The 23,467-nt window shown below is 44.3% G+C and overlaps 1 protein-coding gene across 3 annotated transcripts in view; it reads left to right on the top strand.

Annotated features, from left to right (window-relative positions):
* The first annotated feature begins 883 nt into the window (after positions 1-883).
* LOC110492468 (solute carrier family 12 member 5) overlaps positions 884-23,467 on the top strand; it is a 100,433-nt gene continuing 77,849 nt past the window's right edge. For 2 of the 3 annotated variants that reach the window (XM_090203707.1, XM_090203709.1), the window contains exon 1: positions 887-1,480. In XM_090203707.1, the coding sequence (XP_090059833.1) occupies positions 1,426-1,480 (55 nt within the window). In that variant the 5' untranslated portion in view covers positions 887-1,425. Of the gene's footprint in view, positions 1,481-23,467 lie in introns of all 3 variants that reach the window. The other variant, XM_021566815.3, reaches the window with a different exon arrangement.

Below are 23,467 nucleotides of genomic sequence, written 5' to 3' on the forward strand. Positions count from 1 at the left end.
TTAAAACAATATACTTTGGTTGAGATATAAGCATCATAAAACCTCTAACACAAGACATTCATTTGACTTTTGTGAAAATCTGTTTTCTGGACCTAACTTGCTTACCACTTTTTCCATGTGGTTTCTTCCTTCACAGACTCCCTGAAATGATGACCTCTTCCTCAATATTTGGTCACATGATTCATTTTGTGTATGGTTTCCTAGAAACAAGGGGAGGTTCAACTAACCCTTTGCTCAACTTATCCCACTCTCCCCTACGCTGTAAGTGCTTCTTTGCCCCCTATTCATATACATAATGATTCATTTTGTATTTTTTACAACTTCGGCAGAAAATAACCCCAAAGGAAAAGTCATGAACACTTGACTGAACCTGATGGTGAACCGAGGCAGTCTTGACCTTGACATAGTGTAGTAGCTGTCAGACCAGTGCAACCAGTGCATGGTGACAGTGAAAGCTTTTAGTTTCAAATAATTAGGTTCAGAGAATTCTATTCAAGCCCTGCAGCCTACTTCAGATAACTGGCAGTAACCATAGAGGAGAGGAAAACAAAATAGAGGAATACATAAGCAAAAATTTGATGGAATCTTGTCTTGAATCTAAAAAGAACATCAAAAGAGATGCTCAAACACAGAAGGCAACCTTACATTTGATGTGCAATCTCCCTCCCTCCCTCCCTCCCTCCCTCCCTCCCTCCCTCCCTCCCTCCCTCCCTCCCTCCCTCCCTCCCTCGCACTTGCTCTCTCTCTGTCTCTCTCTCTCTCTGTCTCTCCCTCGCTCTCTCTCTCTCTGTCTCTCCCTCGCTCTCTCTCTCTCTCTCTCTCTCTCTCTGTCTCTCTCTCTCTCTGTCTCTCCCTCTCTCGCTCTCTCTCGCTCTCTCCCTCTCTCGTGAATAGATGGTTGATGGGGATGAGTGTATGAACAAGGGAGTGAGATAGAGAAAGGGAGAGAGAGAGATAATGCCTTCTGAATGCATGATGAATTTAGTCATCAGGCTTAGGCTGACTGGGGGCCGATCGTAGCTGTGCAGTGCGCAGAGCAAGCGAGCGAACAAGCGTGCGTGTGAGTGAGTGTGTGCGAGACCTTGCTCACAGGCACTCCATCATCAGCTATACCCTGCAGCCTCTCTCACTCTCTTATCCTCCTCCTGAAGAGAGAGAGGGAAAGAGAGAATCACGCAACACGCCAGAAAGAAGAAGTGGAGAAGATAAAAAAACTCTCTCCTCTCTGCACTGCTCTTTTGCTGAGCGTGAGAGGGAAGGGAAGAGGGAGAGAGAGGGAGGCAGTGAGCTACAGAAATAAAACAGTGCTTCTTGTCGTCCGTGCTGCTTTCTCTGCTGTGGCTCCAGCCCACAGAGCTCTGATTGCCAGTGCTAGAGCAGTAGCAGTGTCTCTCTCTCTGCAGACTGCAGCCTGAGGAAGAGAGGATGCTTAATAACATGACAGACACCGAGGAGGGAGAGGGGGGACCCAACAGCCAGGGTGAGTTATGAAATATGTCACTGAGCTGTGAGCGGGTGTGCAGGGGAGTGTGGGGGTGAATGTGTGTTTGTGCTGGGTGGTGGGAGGGGAGGGAGGTTAATAAGTGTGTTTGTGAGGGGGAGTTTAAATGTGTGTACAATAGCAGTTTTTGGGGGGGCAGGGGGGGGTGTATGTGTGTGCAAGTGCGCATAAATGTGTGCATGTGAGTACAGTGCACGTCTTTGCAAGTTACAGTATGTATGAGAGAGTGTGTGTCTGTTTCCAGGGATATGGTGTGTTTGCCTGTGTCTCTCACTTCATGACAGAGACAGAGAGAGAGAGAGACAGAGAAAAATGGATGGACAGAGGAATGTATCTGTATCTCTGCACTCCTCTTCCTCCACTGGCTTATACAATCCTCAGCTGTGGCTGTTACTGCAAGGCTGCTGTGACTCTGTGGCAGGAATAATAATGGTGTTTCAGTGTTAAGAAGAGAAGAGGAGCAGCAGATAAAGTCCTGTAGTGCGACAGCCAGAGGACCAGTCTGCCTCATGGCACTGTCACTTGGCTCCCAAGCAGAGTCATGTTTGGGCAAGGGGACCGCCTGGGGATGCATATGTCAACCCCCATCTGTTTGCCAAGCGTTCAGGCCATTTCCTCTTTTATCTTGACTATAAACCCTCTGGTTTTTCTGAAGTTGAGTAAATACAGTGGGAGGACGAATGTCCCTGGAACGCTGGGTCTTTGCGGCAGAGCAGAGCGGTGCAGTAACATTTGTGTGTTTCTGCAGAGACACTTCTTTCCTTTAGATGTGGCTTGCAGTGATTTCAGCCCTTGCTTGTAGATGTATAGATCCACGTCATAGGCATCTTGTCTGGTCTGTGATAAGGCTTAGAGAGCTCCTGGAGAGCGTCTGGGGAATCAATCCTCTCTTTAGGTGTTTAGATTCAACTCCAGGGATCTACAGAACTCATTCATTCTGATGTCTCGCCCCATCAAGGATTATCTTCCCATGGGGGAAAGAAGAGCCATTCACAATGGTGGAAACTATGATAGCCCGATAGCCTTTGTTTGTGTGTGTGTGTGTGTGTGTGTGTGTGTGTGTGTGTGTGTGTGTGTGTGTGTGTGTGTGTGTGTGTGTGTGTGTGTGTGGTTGAGTGTGTGTGCGCACGTGCCTGCTTGCGTGTGTGCATGTGCGTGTGCATTCACATCTTAAATCATATTGAAAAGCCATTTCTTTGATTGGGGTCGACAGTATGCGTATGTGAGCAATGCAACAAAACGACTTCCCATGACAGGCTTTTGGGTGCTCCTTCTGTGTGTGCCTGTGTATGTGCGTGCATACGTGTACAGATGTAGTATCTTAATTTGATTACCCTGTTGCAGGAGAACTTTCCTGCATCACGGGCAATTTAAAATGTGTAGTGTATTTGAAGTTTAAAAAGGTTTCTGTTTGTACCTTCCACTCTCACGATCATCGTAATGAGCGGATCAATGCGCAGCGTGATTATAGTTCCACATATTTTTTATCTGCGTGAAACAAACAAAACAATAAAGAAACAACGAAACGTGAAGTCATGACGTGCACACAGGCAGCTGAACACAAACAATATCCCACAAAACACAGGTGGGGAAATGGCTACCTAAGTATGATCCCCAATCAGAGACAATGATTAACAGCTGCCTCTATTTGGGAACCAAAACCTGAAACCAAATGGGGAGGGTAGGGGGGGTGATTAGTGACGGTGGCGGCTCCGGTGCAGGTCGTAGCTCCCGCCCAGACCCCGGATCCGGCCATGGAGCCGGGCTGAACGCCGTGCCTGGACTGGGCATTGGCGCAAAGGAGGGCTCCGGCCATGGAGCTGTGTTGGACGCCGTGCCAGGACATCGCCGCAAAGGAGGGCTCTGGCCATGGAGCTGGGTTAGACGCCGTGCCTGGACTGGGCACTGGCGCAGAGGAAGGCTCCTGCCCTGGAGCAGGACTGGACACCGTGCCTGGACTGGGCATCGGCGCAGAGGAAGGCTCCTGCCCTGGAGCGGGACTGGACACTGTGCCTGGACTGGGCATTGGCGCAGAGGAAGGCTCCTGCCCTGGAGCGGGACTGGACGCCGTGTCTGGACTGGGCACCAGCGCAGAGGAGGGCTCTTGCCATGGCGCGAACTGTACGCCGTGCTTGGATCGGACACCGGCGCAGAGGAAGGCTCCTGCCCTTGAGCGGGACTGGACACCATGCCTGGAGGTTCCGGACCATTGACCGCCGCTGGAGGATCCGGACCATTGACCGTCGCTGGAGGTTTCCGGACCGTGGACCGTCGCTGGAGGTTCTGGACTGTGAACCGTTGCTGGAGATTCCAGACTGTGGACTGTCGCTGGAGGTTCCGAACTGTGAACCGTCGCCGGAAGCTCCGGACTGTGAACCGTCGCCGGAAGCTCCAGACTGTGAACCGCCGCCGGAAGCTCCGGACTGTGAACCGTCGCCGGAAGCTCTGGACTGTGAACCATCGCCGGAAGCTCTGGACTGTGATTGCGCACTGGAGGCCTAGTGCATGGAGCCGGTACAGGTACGAAACGTGAAGTCATGACCTGCACACAGGCAACTAATCACAAACAATATCCCACAAAACACAGGTGGGGAAATGGCTGCCTAAATATGATACCCAATCAGAGGCAACGATAAACAGCTGCCTCTAATTGGGAACCATATTAGCACCAACATAGACATATTAGAACACCCCCTAGTCACACCCTAACCAACTACACCGTAGAGAACCAAGGGCTCTCTATGGTCAGGGCGTGACATCCACTTTGACATTTCAGACTTTACTTTCCCTTTTGGAAAATGTATCAAACCCTACCAAAATGTCCATTAATTATAATCCACATAATAATTCACATTTCCTGTTGCTGCGGGATTATTGTCCTGCTGTAGCAAACTGGCTCAAACAGGCTCAAATTATGATCCTACATCTATAAGTGTGTGTGTTTGTGCTCTACATGGGAGATCTCTCTCCAAATCACCTCTGCCGTAAGGCAGGATTAATTATACACTGATAAGACAAATGAATTATGAATCACAGGGATTTCCCAAAATGTATTAAACTGCTGATATTTCTGTACATTTCAATTCTGCTTTTGAACTCCATACTTGTATTGATGTGAAGCAACGCTTTCCCAGCCACTGCAGTCTAAACTACTTGGTGCAAGCATAAATCTTGATATTTGCACTGTCGCTGTCTGTGGTGCTGAAATTGGGCTGTTAAAATACTGTTGTTCCTGGATGCATGCCCTTATGTTTATGTCTACTGCATTTGGTAATACAGTGACGTGCACACATTGCTCGGATTAGACTCTGTCCATGGTGCTGAAACTACACTTCAGCAGTGGCGTAGCCAGACATTTGTCACAGCTAACTTCCTAAAATTTTACACATTTTGCCATGGGGCAAAGAGCAACATTTGCAGTTGTATAACTAATCTCATGCTATTCTGACTTACTAGGGGTGAGGCTTTCAGTTAGTTATTTTTGGCGACCTATCCCTTGAGAGTGAATGTCATTCCAGTTAATCTCTTCTTTTATACACTCTTAGATAAAAAGGTGCTATCTAGAACCTAGAAAGCTTTTTCGGCTGTCAACATAGGAGAACCCTTTGAAGAATAATTTTGGTACCAAGTAGAACCCTTTTGGGTTGCATGTAGAATCTTTTCCACAGTTTTACCTGGAACCGAAAAGGGTTATCCTATGAGGACAGCAAAAAAACTTTTGGAACCTTTTTCTCTAAGTGTACAGTGCCTTGCGAAAGTATTCGGCCCCCTTGAACTTTGCGACCTTTTGCCACATTTCAGGCTTCAAACATAAAGATATAAAACTGTATTTTTTTGTGAAGAATCAACAACAAGTGGGACACAATCATGAAGTGGAACGACATTTATTGGATATTTCAAACTTTTTTAACAAATCAAAAACTGAAAAATTGGGCGTGCAAAATTATTCAGCCCCTTTACTTTCAGTGCAGCAAACTCTCTCCAGAAGTTCAGTGAGGATCTCTGAATGATCCAATGTTGACCTAAATGACTAATGATGATAAATACAATCCACCTGTGTGTAATCAAGTCTCCGTATAAATGCACCTGCACTGTGATAGTCTCAGAGGTCCGTTAAAAGCGCAGAGAGCATCATGAAGAACAAGGAACACACCAGGCAAGTCCGAGATAAATTGCGAAGAAGTTTAAAGCCGGATTTGGATACAAAAAGATTTCCCAAGCTTTAAACATCCCAAGGAGCACTGTGCAAGCGATAATATTGAAATGGAAGGAGTATCAGACCACTGCAAATCTACCAAGACCTGGCCGTCCCTCTAAACTTTCAGCTCATACAAGGAGAAGACTGATCAGAGATGCAGCCAAGAGGCCCATGATCACTCTGGATGAACTGCAGAGATCTACAGCTGAGGTGGGAGACTCTGTCCATAGGACAACAATCAGTCGTATATTGCACAAATCTGGCCTTTATGGAAGAGTGGCAAGAAGAAAGCCATTTCTTAAAGATATCCATAAAAAGTGTAGTTTAAAGTTTGCCACAAGCCACCTGGGAGACACACCAAACATGTGGAAGAAGGTGCTCTGGTCAGATGAAACCAAAATTTAACTTTTTGGCAACAATGCAAAACGTTATGTTTGGCGTAAAAGCAACACAGCTGAACACACCATCCCCACTGTCAAACATGGTGGTGGCAGCATCATGGTTTGGGCCTGCTTTTCTTCAGCAGGGACAGGGAAGATGGTTCAAATTGATAGGAAGATGGATGGAGCCAAATACAGGACCATTCTGGAAGAAAACCTGATGGAGTCTGCAAAAGACCTGAGACTGGGACGGAGATTTGTCTTCCAACAAGACAATGATCCTAAACATAAAGCAAAATCTACAATGGAATGGTTCAAAAATAAACATATCCAGGTGTTAGAATGGCCAAGTCAAAGTCCAGACCTGAATCCAATCGAGAATCTGTGGAAAGAACTGAAAACTGCTGTTCACAAATGCTCTCCATCCAACCTCACTGAGCTCGAGCTGTTTTGCAAGGAGGAATGGGAAAACATTTCAGTCTCTCGATGTGCAAAACTGATAGAGACATACCCCAAGCGACTTACAGCTGTAATCGCAGCAAAAGGTGGCGCTACAAAGTATTAACTTAAGGGGGCTGAATAATTTTGCACGCCCAATTTTTCAGTTTTTGATTTGTTAAAAAAGTTTGAAATATCCAATAAATGTCGTTCCACTTCATGATTCTGTCCCACTTGTTGTTGATTCTTCATAAAACAATACAGTTTTATATCTTTATGTTTGAAGCCTGAAATGTAGCAATAGGTCGCAAAGTTCAAGGGGGCCGAATACTTTCGCAAGGCACTGTATATTTCATCAAATCTGAGTAACCCAGTGGACTGTGTGCTATGAATTCTATCTGATGGTGTTTGCATCTTTAGATAAAAATAGCAATAATGCCCCGTTTGGAACACTGACAAGTAAAGAAATAAAATAAAACATTTTTGTTGTTGTTGCTCAATCTGATTGGGGGGGCCTGGCTCCCCAGTGACTATGCCCCTGCTTGACAGATAGCTATCTCTCATTCTCTTATCGTGTGGACAGTTGTGTGAGATTCTAGACATCAAACTTATGAAATAATACAAATGGAATCATGTAGTAATCAGAAATAGGCACAAAGAATGCCAAGAGTGTGCAAGGCTCTCATCAAGGCAAAGGGTGGCTACCTTGAAGAATCTAAAATATAAAATATATTTAGATTTGTTTAACACTTTTTTGGTTACTCCATGATTCCATATGTGTAATTTCAGAGTTTTGATGTCTTCACTATTCTACAATGTAGAAAATAGTAAAAAATAAAGAAAAGGCCTTGAATGAGTAGATGTGTCCAAACTTTCGACTGTTACTGTATATTCTTCAATTGGAATAAAGTCTAGTAACAGTTTCTATGAGCCTTCTACATTATACAGTTGAAGTCAGAAGTCATTAAAACACGTTTTTCAACCACTCCACAAATTTCTTGTTAACAAACTGTAGTTTTGGCAAGTCGGTTAGAACATCTACTTTGTGCACGACACGAGCAATTTTTCCAACAATTGTTTACAGACTGATTATTTCACTTCAAATCAAATTGTATTTGTCACATGCACATGGTTAGCAGATGTTAATGCGAGTGTAGCGAAATGCTTGTGCTTCTAGTTACGACAATGCAGTAATAACCAACGAGTAATCTAACCTAACAATTCCACAACTACTACCTTATACACACAAGTGTAAAGGGATAAAGAATATGTACATAAAGATATATGAATGAGTGATGGTACAGAACGGCATAGGCAAGATGCAGTGGCATAGTGGCATAAAAAGTGCCATAGTTTAAAGTGGCTAGTGATACATGTATTACATAAAGATGGCAAGATGCAGTAGATGGTATAGAATACAGTATATACATATACATATGAGATGAGTAATGAAGGGTATATAAACATTATATTAAGTGGCATTGTTTAAAGTGGCTAGTGATACATTTTTTTACATCAATTTACATACATTTCCATTATTAAAGTGAGCTGGAGTTGAGACAGTATGTTGGCAGCAGCCACTCAATGTTAGTGGTGGCTGTTTAACAGTCTGATGGCCTTGAGATAGAAGCTGTTTTTCAGTCTCTCGGTCCCTGCGTTGATGCACCTGTACTGACCTTGCCTTCTGGATGATATGGGGGTGAACAGGCAGTGGCTCGGGTGGTTGTTGTTCTTGATGATCTTTATGGCCTTCCTGTGACATCGGGTGGTGTAGGTGTCTTGGAGGGCAGGTAGTTTGCCCCCGGTGATGCGTTGTGCAGACCTCACTACCCTCTGGAGAGCCTTACGGTTGTGGGCGGAGTAGTTGCTGTACCAGGCCCGACAGGATGCTCTCGATTGTGCATCTGTAAAAGTTTGTGAGTGCTTTTGGTGACAAGCCTTGGCTTGGTCACAAGCCAACCTCAGGTGGCTGAATTTCTTCAGCCTCCTGAGGTTGAAGAGGTGCTGCTGCGCCTTCTTCACAACGCTGTCTGTGTGGGTGGACCAATTCAGTTTGTCTGTGATGTGTACGCCGAGGAACTTAAAACGTACTACCCGCTCCACTACTGTCCCGTCGATGTGGATAGGGGGGTGCTTCCTCTGCTGTTTCATGAAGTCCACGATCATCTCCTTTGTTTTGTTGACGTTGAGAGTGAGGTTATTTTCCTCACACCACACTCCGAGGGCCCTCACCTCCTCCCTGTAGGCCGTCTCGTCGTTGTTGGTAATCAAGCCAACCACTGTAGTGTCGTCCGCAAACTTGATGATTGAGTTGTAGGTGTGCATGGCCACGTAGTCGTGGGTGAACAGGGAGTACAGGAGAGGGCTCAGAACGCACCCTTGTGGGGCCCCAGTGTTGAGGATCAGCGGGGTGGAGATGTTGTTACCTACCCTCACCACCTGGGGGCGGCCCGTCAGGAACTCCAGTACCCAGTTGCACAGGACAGGGTCGAGACCCAGGGTCTCGAGCTTGATGACAAGTTTGGAGGGTACTATGGTGTTAAATGCTGATCTGTAGTCGATGAACAGCATTCTCACATAGGTATTCCTCTTGTCCAGATGGGTTAGGGCAGTGTGCAGTGTGGTTGCGTTTGCGTCATCTGTGGACCTATTGGGGCGGTAAGCAAATTGGAGTGGGTCTAGGGTGTCGGGTAGGGTGGAGGTGATATGGTCCTTGACTAGTCTCTCAAAGCACTTCATGATGACGGAAGTGAGTGGTAGTGAGGTAGTCGTTTAGCTCAGTTACCTTAGCTTTCTTGGGAACAGGAACAATGGTGGCCCTCTTGAAGCATGTGGGGACAGCAGACTGAGATAAGGATTGATTGAATATGTCGGTAAACACACCAGCCAGCTGGTCTGCGCATGCACTGAGGACGCAGCTGGGGATGCCGTCTGGGCCTGCAGCCCTGCGAGGGTTAACACGTTTAAATGTTTTACTTACGTCGGCTGCAGTGAAGGAGAGTCCGCAGGTTTTGGTAGCGGGCCATGTCAGTGGCACTGTATTGTCCTCAAAGCGAGCAAAGAAGTTATTTAGTCTGTCTGGGAGCAAGACTTCCTGGTCCGTGACGGGGTAGGTTTTCTTTTTGTAATCTGTGATTGACTGTAGACCCTGACACATACCTCTTGTTTCTGAGCCTTTGAATTGCAACTCAACTTTGTCTCTATACTGACGCTTAGCTTGTTTGATTGCCTTGCGGAGGGAATAGCTACACTGTTTGTATTCGGTCATGTTTCCGTTCACCTTGCCCTGGTTAAAAGCAGTGGTTCACACTTTCAGTTTCGTGCGAATGCTGCCATGAATCCACGGTTTCTGGTTTGGGAGTGTTTTAATAGTTGCTGTGGGTACGACATCGCCGATGCACTTTCTAATGAACTTGCTCACCGAATCAGCGTATTCGTCATTGTTGTTGTTGGCCGCAATGCGGAACATATCCCAATCCACGTGATTGAAGCAGTCTTGAAGCGTGGAATCAGATTGGTCGGACCAACGTTGAACAGACCTGAACGCGGGAGCTTCCTGTTTTAGTTTCTGTCTATAGGCTGGAAGCAACAAAATGGAGTCGTGGTCAGCTTTTCCGAAAGGAGGGCGGGGGAGGGCCTTATATGCGTCGCGGAAGTTAGAATAACAATGATCCAGGGTTTCTTCAGCCTTGGTTGCACAATCAATATGCTGACAGAATTTAGGGAGTCTTGTTTTCAGATTAGCCTTGTTAAAATCCCCAGCTACAATGAATGCAGCCTCAGGATATGTGGTTTCCAGTTTACATAGAGTCAAATAAAGTTTGTTCAGGGCCATCGATGTGTCTGCTTGGGGGGGAATATATACGGCTGTGATTATAATCGAAGAGAATTCTCCTGGTAGATAATGTGGTCGACATTTCATTGTGAGGAATTCTAAGTCAGGTGAACAGAAGGACTTGAGTTTCTGTATGTTGTTATGATCACACCACTTCTCGTTAATCATAAGGCATACCCCCCCCACCCCCCCCCCACCCCCGCCCCTCTTCTTACCAGAAAGATGCTTGTTTCTGTCGGTGTGATGCGTGAATAAACCAGCTGGCTGCACCGACTTCGTTAGCGTCTCTCGAGTGAGCCATGTTTCCGTGAAGCAAAGAACGTTACAGTCTCTGAGGTTTCTCTGGAATGCTACCCTTGCTCGGATTTCATCAACCTTGTTGTCAAGAGACTGGACATTGGCGAGTAGTATGGTAGGGAGTGGTGCGCGATGTGCCCGTCTCCGGAGCCTGACCAGAAGACCGCTTCCTTTGCCCCTTTTACGGCGACGTTGTTTAGGTTCGCCGGCTGGGATCCGATCCATTGTCCTGGGTGGTGGGCAAAACACAGGATTCGCTTCGGGAAAGTCGTATTCCTGGTCGTAATGATGGTGAGTTGAGGTTGCTCTTGTAATCAGTAGTTCCTCTATGTAATGAAACCTAAGATTACCTGGGGTACCAATGTAAGAAATAACACGTAAAAAAACTAGGAAAGCGAAGCGAGGCGGCCATCTGTGTCGGCACCGGAAGTTTAAATATATATATTTTTTTAATTAATTTTAAAAATTCCAGTGGGTCAGAAGTTTACATACACTAAGTTGACTAAACAGCTTGGAAAATTCCAGAAAATTATGTCATGGCTTTAGAAGCTCCTGATAGGCTAATTGATATTATTTGAGTCAATTGGAGGTGTACCTGTGGATGTATTTCAAGGCATACCTCCAAACTCAGTGCCTTTTTGCTTGACATCATGGGAAAATCCAACAAAATAAGCCAAGAACTCAGAAAAAAAGTTGTAGACCTCCACAAGTCTGGTTTATCCTTGGGAACAATTTCCATATGGCTGAAGGTACCATGTTCATCTGTACAAACAATAGTACGCAAGTATAAACACCATGGGACTACGCAGCTGTCATACCGCTCAGGAAGGAGACGCGTTCTGTCTCCTACATACTTTGGTTCGAAAAGTGAAAATCAATTCCAGAACCACAGCAAAGGACCTTGTGAAGATGCTGGAGGAAGCAGGTACAGAATTATCTATATCCACAGTAAAATGAGTCCTATATCGACATAACCTGAAAGGCCGCTCAGCAAGGAAGAAGCCACTGCTCCAAAACCGCCTTAAAAATGCCAGACTATTGTTTGCAACTGCACATGGGGACAAAGGTTGTACTTTTTGGAGAAATGTCCTCTGGTCTGATGAAACAAAAATATAACTGTTTGGCCATAATGACCATCGTTATGTTTGGAGGAAAAAGGGGGAAGCTTGCAAGCCATAGAACACCATAACAACCGTGAAGCACGGGGGTGACAGCATCATGTTGTGGGGGTGCTTTGCTGCAGGAGGGACTGGTGCACTTCACAAAAGTGGCATCATGAGGAGGGAAAATAATGTGGATATATTGAAGCAACATCTCAAGACATCAGTCAGGAAGTTAAAGCTTGGTCGCAAATGGGTTTTCCAAATGGACAATGACCTCAAGCATACTTCCAAAGTTGTGGCAAAATGGCTTAAGGACAACAAAGTCAAGGTATTGGAGTGACTATCACAAAGCCCTGACCTCAATCCTATAGAAAATGTGTGAACAGAACTGCAAAAGCCTGTGCGAGCAAGGAGGCCTACAAACCTGACTCAGTTACACCAGCTCTGTCAGGAGGAATGGGCCAAAATTCACCCAACTTATTGTGGGAAGCTTGTGGAAGGCTACCCAAAACATTTGACCCAAGTTAACCAATTTAATGGCAATGCTACCAAATACTAATTGAGTGTATGTAAACTTCTGACCCACTGGGAATGTGATGAAAGAAATGAAAGCTGAAATAAATCATTATCTCTACTATTATTCTGACATTTCACATTCTTAAAATAAAGTGGTGATCCTAACTGACCTAAGACAGGGAATTTTTACTCAGATAAAATATCAGGAATTATGAAAAACTGAGTTTAAATGTGTTTGGCTAAGGTGTATGTAAACTTCTGACTTCAGCTGTATATCTATTATAACCATTTATCCGTTTCTGCTACGTTTTCGAGCATGTTTTATAATGCTGTGTGATGCGTTTTGAATGCATAGCCTAAATGATGTTAAAAGCCTTGTGACCTGTTATGAAGGCTTATGGCAACTGTTATATTCCAAAATGTGATAGAGGTCCATATAAACTCATTGAAATTGCATTATACAGGTGGTTCATAGACAGTGTTATCGTAATCCCTGTCCAACTTATGTCTTTGTCAATGAAGGGGTGTGTAAACGTTGGGATCGACTGCCTGACTGAGTTTTACAGGATTAAGCTCGAAATTGGATTAACAGGGAAGATGTGCAATATGTTTATTGACTTGAAATTCTGTGAACATGCACCCTCCTGCAGTCTCCTGGAGCTGCTGAGAACACTGACTCATTGACATTCATGCACACATGCACCCTCCTGCAGTCTCCTGGAGCTGCTGAGAACACTGACACATTGACACACATGCACACATGCACCCGCACAAACACACGCACACACACACACTGGTCAAATCAAACCGTTATTAGCCAGTATATATACAGTGCCTTCAGAAAGGATTCACACCCCTTTTCCACATTTTGTTGTGTTACAAAGTGGGTTTGAAATGTATTTAATTGTAATTTTTGGGGTCAAAATTCTTCACAAAATATTCTGTAATGTCAAAATGGAAGAAAAATTCAAAAAACGTTTTTCAATTAATTTAGGAAAATAAAACAGTAATATATCTTGGTTAGATAAGTATTCAACCCCCTGAGTCATTAGATGTTAGAATCACCTTTTGCAGCGATTACAGCTGCGAGTCTTTCAGGGTAAGTCTCACTGTCATTTACGTTAGTATTGTGGAGTAACTGCAATGTTATTGATCCACCCTCAGAAATCTCCTATCACAGCCATTAAACTGTAACTCATTTTAAAATCCCCAATGGCCTCATGGTGAAATCGCTGAGCGGTTTACTTTCCGGCAACTGGGTTAGGAAGGGTGTCTGTATCTTTGTAGTGACTGGTGTAGTGGTACACCATCCAAAGTGTAATTAATAACTGCACCATGCTCAAAGGGATATTCAATGTCTGCTTTTTTTACCCATCTACCAATAGGTGCCCTTCTTTACGAACCATTGGAAAACCTCCCTGGTCTTTGTGGTTCATTCTGTGCTTGAAATTCACTGCTCAACTGAGGAACCTTACAGATAATTGCATGTGTGGGGTAAAGAGATGGGGTAGTCAATTAAAAATAATGTTAAATGTAACACAACAAAATGTGAAAAAGTCAAGGCACTCCACTAAACACCCACCTCAGGAGAGCAAACTTCATCCAAACATTTCAACTTCAAATAGAGCTTCATGAAAAATGTTGCTCATAACTTGTTGTTGGAAAGGCTTATTCAAATAAACATAGGCACCTTGTATTTCAAGAAGGGAACAATAACAGGGATTCTTGCACTGATCTTCTTCTGCAGGCAGCTCTGTAGAGTGGTCACTAGCTGGCACAGCCACAAAGTTATAACATCTGATTTTAAACCAAACACTAACCTTAACCCTAATCTTAACCACACCGCTAACACTAATGCCTAATTCTAATGCTTAAATTAATCTTTCACTAACTTTTACAATATCAACATTTTTTACTTTGCATCTGGCCTATTTAGGGGAAATCACTCAATTCTGCCTCTAGGACAAGACTCATGACAATAAACATCAGCATTCAATTAAACCTGCCCCATAGTATATTGCTAATAAAGGCTGAATATACAGTATTAACTTAATGAATAAAATATATAGGAAACTCCAATTATGCATCTGGCTCTGCCATCTACTTAATGGCTGTTTAAGTATATAGTCATTACTTCAGTTCCAACTTATATTTATTCTAGTTGATGCACGTGGGCCCTGGTGAGGGTGACATTATTGTTTTTTTGTTTAGCAGTGATTAAAACTGTGTTTTTGTAGCTCATTGCTAATGAGGGTGAGTGACCAGAGAGGTCCAGATCCTATTCTGAGACTTTTATTTCTCCCAATCAGACTGAGAAAGGGAAAGAGAGAGAGAGAGAGAGAGAGAGAGAGAAAGAGAGAGAGAGAGAGAGAGAGAGAGAGAGAGAGAGAGAGAGAGGGAGGGAGGGAGGGAGGGAGGGAGAGGGAGAGGGAGAGGGAGAGGGAGAGAGGGAGGGAGACGGAGGGAGGGAGGGAGGGAGGGAGGGGGAGAGGGAGGGAGGGAGGGAGAGAGGGAGAAGGAGGGAGAGGGAGAGAGAGAGAGAGAGAGGGCGAGAAAGAGCATATCCATTTCCATTTGTCTTGTCATTACACTCTGTGGCTGTGCACATACTCCGTAGCAATTTTCACAAACCTGTAAAATTAAATCTGTGTCATCTGATTTCGCTTGGCACTCGCTTATTCTCTCTCTCTCTCTCTCTCTCTCTCTCTCTCTCTCTCTCTCTCTCTTTAATCCGTTTTATAATAAGGCTGTAACGTAACAAAACGTGGAAAAAGTCAAGGGGTCTGAGTACTTTCCAAAGGCACTGTAGTTATCTTTTTGCTTTCTTTTAATTTGGTTGGGTATAAATGTGTTTCTGTCCTGTGGCTCAGAACCACCTGGCTGAGTTGACTCTTCTGTAGGTTAATCTCTCTGTAGGTGATGTGACGTGGTGAGGTTGCACCCAGGTGCAGAGAAGAGCCCAGACGAGGACTCAGTGGTTAAGGATAAACATAAAGCTTTACTTTGAAACGGTAGCCGCAGGATCCCAGTACACATGAAAAAACAACAAACACTAAGTCTCGAAAACTACCTCAGGAAACAAAAGCACACAGTTAACAATTCAAACTTCGGCAAAGGACAACATAACAATTAAATAGGACACACCTGAGTGTCGTTAATGTCTCTAGGATGGTCTCTGTGAGAGAGAGAGAGAGAGAGAGAGAGAGATGGAATGACAGAGAGAGAGACAAAGAGAGACAGGTGGAATGAGGGAGAGAGAGCATGTTTGTGAAAATTGCTATGGAGTAAGTGGACAGCCACAGAGGAGTATAATGACAAGACAAATGGAAATGGATATGCTTGATAAATAAGCAGTGTCCTGCTGTCAGACCAGCAGTCAGAATGTTATCTCTGGAGGAAAAGGATTGTTCAGCCATGTCTCCCCATGATTCAGGATCCTGTGCAGAAATACACAAGGATCAGGGGCAATTCATGTCATTATTTAGTGTTGGGTGGCTAGAAGGCGTGTAATGTCAATGGTAATGTGCCTGAAGTAAGTCATTGAAGAACATACAGATTTGGGGAGAGGGGGTTGGGGTTTAAGAATAATGGAGGCAACTGTGTTCTTGGGGACCTTCAATGCTGCAGAAATGTTTTGGTACCCTTCCCCAGATCTGTGCCCCGACAGAGTCCTGTCTCGGAGCTCTACGGACAATTCCTTCGACCTCATGGCTTGGTTTTTTCTCTGACATGCACTGTCATCTGCGGGACCTTATATAGACATGTGTGTGCCTTTTCACATCATGTCCAATCAATTGAATTTACCACAGGTGGACTCCAATCAAGTTGTAGAAACATCTCAACGATGATCAATGGAAACAGGATGCACCTGAGCTCAATTTCGAGTCTCATGGCAAAGGGTCTGACTACTTATGTAAATAAGTTATTTCTGGTTTTAATTTTGAATAAATGTGCAAACATTTTTAAAACCTCTTTTCACTTTGTCATTATGGGGTATTGTGTGTAGATTTCTGAGGATTTTAAAAAAATAATCAATTTTTGGATAAGGCTGCAACTTACCAAAATGTGGAAAGGGTGAAGGGGTCTGAATACTTTCCGAAGGCACTGTACTTCAGATTGTTTAGTCAGTATTTTATACATGATCTCATAGAAAATTGTATAGTGTTTATAAAGAGAGAAACAGGGATATAGAGATAAAGTAGATAGAAAGAAAGAGACAGACACATAGATGAAAGGGATGCAGATAACTGGGAAGGAAGGAAGGAAGGAAGGAAGGAAGGAAGGAAGGAAGGAAGGAAGGAAGGAAGGAAGGGAGGAAGGGAGGGAGGGAGGGAGGGAGGGAGGGAGGGAGGGAGGGAGGGAGGGAGGGAGGGAGGGAGGGACATGAGTCACTCCTTCCTTTGCCTTCTTCCTCCACTACCTCCTCCTTTTCCTCCTCCTCTTCTTCTTCCTCCTGTACTCTAATCTATGCTCTGGTTATGTCTGGCTCCATCTGTCCCCTGCGTGTGATCTCAGATAATGACTTCTCAAATATTAGTATTCTGTACATCGAGCCAGACATCAGCACAAACGTGCCTGGTACAGACAAAGATCTCTGGCTGATACACAATCTAGGTTGGCAGCTGTGAAACTGTAAGTTGAAATACCCCTCTCAGGTCCCCCTCATTTGAGGATGGTTCTTCAAGGTTGTGGTTCTATGTCCCAATACTTATGTCTGAACATTTAAAGTGTAGAATATGCATTTGAACGGACAGTGCAGAGGAAATATGCCCAACACATATTGCACCCACAACATACAGTGAAGCAGTCAGTGGACACAGTCCTAGAATCCACATGATTTCACTCTCCATCCAATATGGCTCCACACCAGAATTGGCTATTGTTGTCTATGGAGATTGGAGATTGGGAAATGCACCAAATTCTAATTATATGGGTATCAGACATGGCTCACAGGTGGAGGGTGACCTTTTGTTTTCAATCCAGCATTTGATATACATCATTATGGGATAATGAGGCAGTCTGCAGTCAACACACACACACACACACACACACACACACACACACACACACACACACACACACACACACACACACACACAAAGTAGAGTGATCATCAGCCCCATAGAGAAAGAGAACATAATAATGAAACAGGCTTTGGAGCAAACAACCCCAAAATGAAAAAGAGCCCTTCTATCCTCTTTAAAATAATACATTCTTCTGATCGTCTTCAAAGAGATACTACGTAAAAATAAGTTGGGATGTGAAAAACTGAACATTCCAATGGAAACTGTGGCTGTGGAGTCCCTAGAGCCCAGAGTTTACAGCCTACCAAGCAGCAATAAAAACTGACACGTTGGGGGCTAATCAATAGTCCAGCAATGGGAGTCGTACTGAGGTGGGAGGACAGGTGGCTCACCTCTGGAGTGGGCTCGCACATCAGAAACAATTTCATTCACTCCCTTTCTGTGGGAAAGAAGCATCGACTCCACCTCGTAAATAATCTCCCTTCTCCCATCCCACGCAATGGAGTTCTGATGTACCTAACCCCCCCAAGCTAGTTGCTAGGTGCATACTGTAGCAACAAGGATCATTGGCTAATATAATAGCGTTGCGTTTGTGTCCTGTGATGCATACATTACATGTTTGCAGTTTTGAACTTAGGAGAGTACACTCTTAGAAAAAAAGGTGCTATAGAACCTTAAAGGGTTCTTTGGTTGTCCCCATAGGATAACCCTTTGAAGAACCCTTTTTTGTTCCAGGTAGAACTCTTTTTGTTCCAGGTAGAACGCTTTTGGGTTCCATATATACTGAACAAAATTGTAAGCGCAACATGGAAAGTGTTTCATTAGCTGAAATAAAAGCTCACAGAAATGTTCCATATGGACTAAAAGCTTACTTCCCTAAAATGTTCTGCAGGAATGTCCACCAGAGCTGTTGCCAGATTTTATGTTAATTTTCTACCATAAGCCACCTCCAACATTGTTTTTGAGAAACAACAACACAGAGTTACACATGGGATAAACAAAGGTACAGTTAATAACACAATAGAAAAATCTGTATACAGTGTGTGCAAATGAAGTAAGGAGGTAAGGCAATAAATAGGCCAATTGTGGCGAAGTAATTACAATATAGCAATTTACACTGGAGTGATAGGTGTGCAGATGAGAATGTGCAAGTAGAAATACTGTTGTGCAAAAGAGCAGAAAAACAAAAACAAATATGGGGATGAGGTAGGTAGTTGGTTGGATGGGCTATTTACAGATGTGCTGTGTTACAGCTGCAGCGATCGGTAAGCTGCTCTGACAGCTAATGATTTCAATAGATCATCATGACCAAAGTCAAATTCCACGTGACAGTTGAGTCACACTAATCTTCGCACTGTTGGTAGTACCCAACTAGTACCCAACTCGCCTAATGGTCTTGTACTCAGGGCTCTATTGTCCCTCTAACCACCATGACAGCAATGAAAGGCAATCCCATCAAACACTTATTACCAAAACAGTATCATGCTTTAAAAACCCACTGTGATTGATCAATTTGAAGGAAGAAGTTCAACCACACATTGGAACTGAGTGGAAAACATGGTCATTGTGGATGTTGTTTCAAAGCTTAGCAAAGGGAAAAAGGGGAGGGTTTGGCTGGCTAGGATTTCCTTGTCCCGTCGCTCTCTGGCGACTCATTGTGGCGAGCCGGGCGCCTGCAAACTGACGTCAGTCGCCAGTTGGACTGTGTTCCCTCTGACACATTGGTGTGGCTTGCTTCCAGATTAAGTGAGCAGTGTGTCAAGAAGCAGTGCGGCTTGGCAGGGTCGTGTTTCGGAGAACGCATGGCTCTCGACCTTTGCCTCTCCCGAGTCCATAGGGGAGTTGCAGCGATGGGACAAGACTGTAACTACCAATTGGATATCATGAAATTAGGGAAAAAAGAGGAAAAAGGAAAAGAAACATAAAATATTACATTTACATAAGTTTTCAGACACTTTACTCAGTACTTGTTGAAACACCTTTGGCAGCGAATACAGCCTTGAGTCTTCTTGGATATGACTCTACAAGTTTGGCACACCAGTATTTGGGGAGTTTCACCTATTCTTCTCTGCATATCCTCTCAATCTCTGTCAGGTTGGATGTGGAACTTCGCTGCACAGCTATTTTCAGGTCTCTCCAGAGATGTTCGATCGGGTTCAAGTCCGGGCTCTGGCTGGGCCACTCAAGGATATTCAGAGACTTGTCCCGAAGCCACTCCTGCATTATCTTTACTGTGTGCTTAGGGTCGTTGTCCTCTTGGAAGGTGAACCTTCGCCACAGTCTGGAGTCCTGAGTGCTCTGGAGCAGGTTTTAATCATGGATTTCTCTGTACTTTGTTCATCTTTCCCTCGATCCTGTCACGATCGTTATAATGAATGACGGACCAAGGCGCAGCGTACGTAGAGTTCGTGCAGCAAATGGTGTGCTCACAGATAACTATCCAAAAAACAAGATCCCACATAACACAGTGGGGGAAATGGCTGCCTAAATATGATCCCCAATCAGAGACAACGATAAACAGATGCCTCTGATTGGGAACCATACCAGGCCAACATAAACATACAATAACCTAGATAACCCACCCTAGTCACACCCCGACCTAACCAACATAGAGAATAAAAGGCTCTCTATGGTCAGGGCGTGACAGATCCTGACTAGTCTCCCAGTCCCTGCCGCTGACAAACAACTCACAGCATGATGCTGCCACCACCATGCTTCACCGTAGGGATGGTGACAGGTTTCCTCCAGATGTGACGCTTAGTATTCAGGCCAGAGAGTTCCATCTTGATTTCATCAGACCAGAGAATCATGTTTCTTATGGTCTGAGAGTCCTTTAGGTGTGTTTTGGCAAACTCCAAGTGGGGTGTCATATGCCTTTTACTGAGGAGTGGCTTCCGTCTGGCCACTGTAACATAAAGGCCTGATTGGTGGAGTGGTGCAAAGATGGTTGTCCTTCTGGAAGGTTCTTCCATCCCCACAGAGGAACTCTAGAGCTCTGTCAGAGTGACCATTGGGTTCGTGATCACCTCCCTGAGGTGATCAAGGCCCTTCTCTCACCTCCCCTCTTCCATTTAAGAATGATGGAGGCCACTATGTTCTTTGAGACCTTCAATGCTGCAGAAATGGTTTGATACCCTTCTCCAGATCTGTGCCTCGACACAATCCTGTCTCAGAGCTCTACGGACCATTCCTTCGACCTCATGGCTTGGTTTTTGCTCTGACATGCACTAGACAGGTGTGTGCCTTTCCAAATCATGTCTAATCGATTGAATTTAGCAGAGGTGGACTGTTGTAGAAACTTCTCAAGGATGATTAATGGAAACAGGATGCACCTGAGCTTAAGTTCGAGTCTCATAGCAAAGGGACTGAATAAATAAGGTATTTCAGTTTTTTATTTTTAATACAGTTGCAAAAATGTATTAACAAATGTGGAACAAAATGTGAAAAAAGGGAAAGTGTCTGACTACTTTCAGAATGCACTGTAGCCTAATAGCTTACCGCATATTCCAAACAGTAGAAAAACGTTTAAAAAAAATTATATTTAAAATGTCTTTGGTACATAAGTGGTCTTGCCTTTACAACAAAATTAAACAAATTCTAGTAATCGCCATTGAATGTGGACTGTATTATTAAGCATACTAGACGAACTGGTTACCTTACGCTCCAAAATGTATATCCATGAGTCTGGGAAAGAACATATAGGCCTTGGCGATGCTATTAGTTCATTGATTGTGTAAGGGCGGCTTACAGTTAGCCTACAATTACAGTGAATTTGTATTGGATTTTGAATAACCTAGTAATAGGGCATTTTTTATATTTTCATAATCAATAGGCTGACACATTACCTTTAGCTACAGATTATCTCACCACCATGCATTTCCATCTCCTCTCTCTCCTTCATTCCTTTCTCGAGTGCGCAGAGAGAGGAGCTGTCAACAGTTTTAATTAAATATGTTTTCTTATGAAAATATGTTACTATCGATGTTCCCGAACAGATTTCACTTAATAGCTGCAGGAACAGGGTTGGAGAGCCCATGGCATACCGAGTTTGGACAGAATATGACCTGTAGCGCAGGCTGCATGCTCCTCAAACAGTGGTTGATGCATGGAGTGAAATACAGTAAGTGTTCTTATAAGCCCAGACATTTCTATTTTTTATATATTTTTTTTACCCCCTTTTTCTCCACCATTTCGTGGTATCCAATTGTTAGTAGTTACTATCGTACGGGCTCGGGAGAGACGAAGGTCGAAAGCCATGCGTCCTCCGAAACACAACGCACTGCTTCTTAACACAGCGCGCATCCAACCCGGAAGTCAGACGCACCAATGCGTCGGAGGAAACACTGTGCACCTGGTGACCTGGTTAGCATGCACTGCACCTTGCCCGCCACAGGAGTCGCTAGTGCGCGATGAGACAAGGATATCCCTACCGGCCAAACCCTCCCTAACCCGGAATTGGCTAGGCCAATTGTGCGTAGCCCCATGGACCTCCCGGTCGCGGCCAGCTGCGACAGAGCCTGGGCTCTGGTGGCACAGCTAGCACTGCGATGCAGTGCCTTAGACCACTACGCCACCTGGGAGGCAAGCCCAGACATTTCTATATGCAATCCTGTGTGAAAGCAGTGTTTTGACCAAAAGGTTGCTGGATCGAATCCCCGAGTTGACAAGGTAAAAATATGTTGTTCTGCCCCTGAACAAGGCAATTAACCCACTGTTCCCGGTAGGCTATCATTGTAAATAAGAATTTGTTCTTAACTGACTTACCTAGTTAAATAAAATGTTTGCCACTTAAGAGGAAGATCTCAGCTGCTACTATATTTATGTCTGAGCTGCTCATATTAAGCACATGCTCTGCAATAAAACTGGAGTAACCTACGCTGGCATGATTGAAAAACTAATTTTGTGAAAGCGGCCTCCATTCACCATTCGAGTGCATACGGATTTTATTTAAATAGGCAAGTCAGTTAAGAACAAATTCTTATTTTTCTAATGGCGGCCTCCTCCGGCCAAACCCTCCGAGTCCGTATGGGACTCCCAATCACGGCTGGTTGTGATACAGCCCAGGATCGAACCAGGGTCTGCAGTGATGCCTCCGTGCGCCACTCGGGAGCCACTCGGGCGGATGACATGTATTTTTTCCCCCTGTTCCTGCCCAATTGATAATGGGCCATTATAAATCCAAACTGAAGACAAAGATTTAATTGAGAATGGTCTGATAGTCACAGCTTCACAGCATGTGCTGCCAGAGGCAAGGAACAGAGATGAAGCTTTTTTTTGCAACATTCTCAAATCATCAATAGTCTATAGTTGCATCATGCAGCCCATATTTGTTTTGATTTCTGAGACGCTCAAAGGTGTGTATCATTCACAACTAAAGTTGCCAAGTAACTCAAAATCTAGCGCATAGGACTTTTACGGTAAACCACTTCATTTACGATAAACCACTTCAAATCACTTCACTTCATTGTTTGTGTTTATCAATCTCACTTCTTGTAACATCTGAGATCTAATTCCCTTAAAGCACCTATCAGTCTTCATACGCATTGATTTTGATCAATTACAGTCAGACGAAAAGGTTCCTCTACTCTCTGTTGGCTTACTCTCTCTCGCCCTCTTTCTCGCTCCTTTTCTCCTTTTCACTCATTCTCTCAAGGCATCATGATAGGGGATGTGGACTGTATTTTCCTCTAGGTTCTTCACAGTAAAAGGGATGTGGACTGTATTTTCTTCTAGGTTCTTCACAGTAAAAGGGATGTGGACTGTATGTTCTTCTAGGTTCTTCACAGTAAAAGGGATGTGGACTGTATGTTCTTCTAGGTTCTTCACAGTATAGGGGATGTGGACTGTATGTTCTTCTCGGTTGTTCACAGTATAGGGGGTGTGGACTGTATGTTCTTTTAGGTTTTTCACAGTATACACCACTTTTCCATCTCATTGTGGGTTTTATTCTGTTACCAATTCATTTGTTTTATTCAGCAAATGTTTGCCTTACTTTTTGGGAATGGGCTCATAATTAAGCATTTCCCTGTAAAGCCTACACCTGTTGTATTTGTCGGATATGACCAATAATATTTGATTTGGATTGTATCTTAATATTGCACACTACTGCATATGCCCCAGGACACTGCATTCTACCTTGTTTTCCCCAGCCCCCAACAAACACACACACAATTAA

The sequence above is a fragment of the Oncorhynchus mykiss genome, chromosome 16 (assembly GCF_057628025.1).
Source record: "Oncorhynchus mykiss isolate SJ-2025 chromosome 16, ASM5762802v1, whole genome shotgun sequence".
Lineage (NCBI taxonomy): Eukaryota > Metazoa > Chordata > Actinopteri > Salmoniformes > Salmonidae > Oncorhynchus > Oncorhynchus mykiss.